Here is a 3,105-nt window from a genome sequence, read left to right on the forward strand (position 1 = left end):
TGAATGCTTGAAACCTATAAAAAAATAAACGTTATTTTCAGAATTTGAACATAATAAATATATTTGTCATCGATTAGCCCATGTACTCATAAAACCTGTTTTTATGGGCTATGCTATTTTTTATTACGATTATACGATATTACGATTCATTAGATAGAAAGATAGTCCATTGCACAGCGAGAATTCGAACCTACCTCAGGGATGAGAGTCGTACGCAAGCCTCTATGCCAACACTTCTCAGAATAGTATGATACCCCAATTAATATTTCGTACGTAAATCAGTAATTAATAAACTATAACACTTACCACGGTAACTATTGAAACACAATTCTTATTTTAGAAAACACATGCTTTTATATGAAAATTATAGTATATAAGCTAAATCGGCGAATTCCATTGAAACGCCTAAACGTGATTATTGAGATTATTAAGTGCGAACAGTGCAAATGTAATTAAACATTTGTCATGTTTAATGTAATAAAAACTTTACATGTAAAATTTATTTAAACTACTTTCTGACTTAGAATATACATAAATATAGGTAAGGTCATTCCTGAATATAATAATAATATAATGTGTTTGCATTTTTATTGACTAAAATAAAGACAAGACATTAATAGCAAGTAATAAAAAATGACTTATATTTGTATGGATCATCGTGGTTAAATGCCTCTCCCGAGGCATTCAACATTTTGTATTCTTTTCTCTAAAAAGCTATATTATTTCAAACTTATCGTAATTCAATCCAATAAAATTAAAAAAATGTCTTTTTGCTTTGTAAATGTCGTTTAACAAATGCAAATTTATGACCGATATGTACGAACAAATACATAATTCAATACCTTCTATAAGGTAAAATTTGTAATCTTATTAAATCGCATTCAGAAAGGTCATTTTGAAATGATGTTATCCACTTAAAGTAAAATCTTTTTAGTTTAAAATAAAATTAATAGATGGACAGACATTCAAATGACGTTATACACATTTGTATATAAATTAGATGAGTTTTCAGATTGATTCAGTTCGTGCTCAAGACATCGGTAAGTGACAAATATTCCTTGATTATGTAGCGACCTAACCTGTTTCAATATTGTTGTTATAAAATTTAGCGTGTTTCAAAAAAAAGTAGCAAATTATTTAGCAAAATCTCAAAAGTAAGTATTTAGGGTGAAATTCAGAGACGAGACTTTCTGAGATGGGACTTTTTGCTTGAAACAGTCGATTCTTTCATTCGATATCATATTTTGATGGTGATCTACTTATACTCTCGACCTCAACGGTAATAATACATACGCTAAGTTCCAAACAAGGGATACACAGGATTTCACATAACCTTGAATCTCAACCATAAATATTCTCTTCAATTTCTAATTAACCCTTCTAGACTCAACCAGTGTAAAAAAAAACATTTATTCTATTTTACAATGTTTTAATGTTTTTTTATTTTGCAATACGTAAATAAAAGTTTCTTATGCGTATAATAATCTTTTAAAATAATTTATAGCAAAATATTATACTTTAATTCTAATATAATACGCCGTAGCATAGCATCAATTTAAAGTTAAGCTCTTTACTGGATAACCAGTCCTCTATGAATTATAAACAAAACCTATGATGGTTTTGTTTATATAACGTAAGAAAACGAATTAAAAATGTATTTCTTTTTTCAGATTAAAATGAAGGTTATAATTATCATCACCGCACTAATGGCGATAACCCTCGCCGAGGATATCGTATACTTCACCACGGGAAATGATAACCTCGACGTGGAAGAGGTGATGAAACACCCAGAACAGATAAAGGCGTTCGTTGACTGTTTCGTGGATAGGGCTCCATGTGATCCTCTTAGTCTGTCATATAAAGGTGAGTTTATGTTTGTTGTAACTACTTCCTACTTTTGTGAATAGTGGTAAGTAGACCAAGGTCTCGTCTACAGAAATTATTCATTTTTATAATGTTACAACGTAAACAATCTATGCCGGCACAGTTTGTATTTACGCGTTAGTTTAATATGATTAACTATGAAATTTAAGAAGTTGAATTGATTCGTCGTTAAATGACGCCATAATTTTTGGACTCAGATATTTATTGGTGCGAATTTCAGTTCATTTGGTAATCAGTCTTAAAGAAAATATCAATACTTCTTTATCTATAGTATATGTCATCTATATTCTTCAAATAACGAAAAATGTGTATTTTACAGAAAACATGCCTGAAGCTGTAACTACCGCATGCCACAGATGCAACGACGCCCAAAAACACTTGTGGTCTGGGTTCTTATCGGGTCTTAAGAAAAACTACCCGAAGCACTACGAGGCCTTCCAGCAGAAATACGACCCGAAGAAACTTTATTTTGCTGCTTTGGAAAAGGCTGTTGAAGGACACTAAAGACGTTTTGAATTTGACACTGTTTCTTAATAAATCACTTTTTGTTTTTTTTGTGTTTTTTTTCGCCTGAACCAAAACAATGATATGAAGTTATCGGAAAAGTTGGATGGCTAAATGTGATATTCCTTAGTTTAGTTTAAATGCATTCCCGAGTTCTTTGTTGTTATAATATGTAGTTTTATTTCCTTTTTCGTTTTCTTTTTGAGCGTGCTCCTTCAGTTATTTTCTTGTGTATGTAGCCAGGTCAGTCCTTCTTTACAATAGGCTTTCATTCGCCCTTTTTTACTTACTGTATAAAAAATGTATATTTTTTATTTGAGTGTGGTACATGTTTTTCAAAAAATAGTTTAATTTATTTGTTGTCACTTTTCAATTAAAATGAATACTGTACGAGTATTGGTTAAGAAAATTGTGAATACTGTTTATCTCTGTGTTGGAAATAAATACTTCTTCTAAATTAAAGAACGTTCCTTACGTTCTATTTATTAAAAAAATAAACTAAAATATTCTTGATTATAGTGATGTGTATAACCTTAGGAAGCAGCAATATAATTTTAGTTTTATTACCAAGTCAAGAAGATAGAAATCGACAACTAAGACATTCGTTCAGAAACCTGCTTTTTTATACTCGATATCTCATGAAATACAGACAATTTGTGATAATTCATATAAGCACTTGTTCATCTTTTGAAGCCTGGTTGGTCGTAGGCTAGTATT

At 30.4% G+C, this 3,105-nt stretch overlaps 1 protein-coding gene across 1 annotated transcript; it reads left to right on the plus strand.

Moving 5' to 3' along the window:
* The first annotated feature begins 1,625 nt into the window (after positions 1–1,625).
* LOC123713728 (ejaculatory bulb-specific protein 3-like) lies at positions 1,626–2,436 on the plus strand. Its single transcript, XM_045667551.1, has 2 exons — positions 1,626–1,863; positions 2,204–2,436. The coding sequence occupies exons 1-2, from the start codon at positions 1,653–1,655 to the stop codon at positions 2,386–2,388; spliced, it is 396 nt and encodes a 131-aa protein (XP_045523507.1). The 5' UTR covers positions 1,626–1,652; the 3' UTR covers positions 2,389–2,436.
* The last annotated feature ends 669 nt before the right edge of the window (positions 2,437–3,105 follow it).

The sequence above is a fragment of the Pieris brassicae genome, chromosome 8 (assembly GCF_905147105.1).
Source record: "Pieris brassicae chromosome 8, ilPieBrab1.1, whole genome shotgun sequence".
Classification (NCBI taxonomy): Eukaryota; Metazoa; Arthropoda; class Insecta; order Lepidoptera; family Pieridae; genus Pieris; species Pieris brassicae.

Excerpts from the sequence above, each read along its gene's own strand:
- LOC123713728 (XM_045667551.1), top strand. The coding sequence starts at position 1,653 with ATGTATTTCTTTTTTCAGATTAAAATGAAGGTTATAATTATCATCACC. Across the intron at positions 1,864-2,203 it reads TCTTAGTCTGTCATATAAAG|AAAACATGCCTGAAGCTGTA; the intron begins GTGAGTTTATGT and ends TGTATTTTACAG.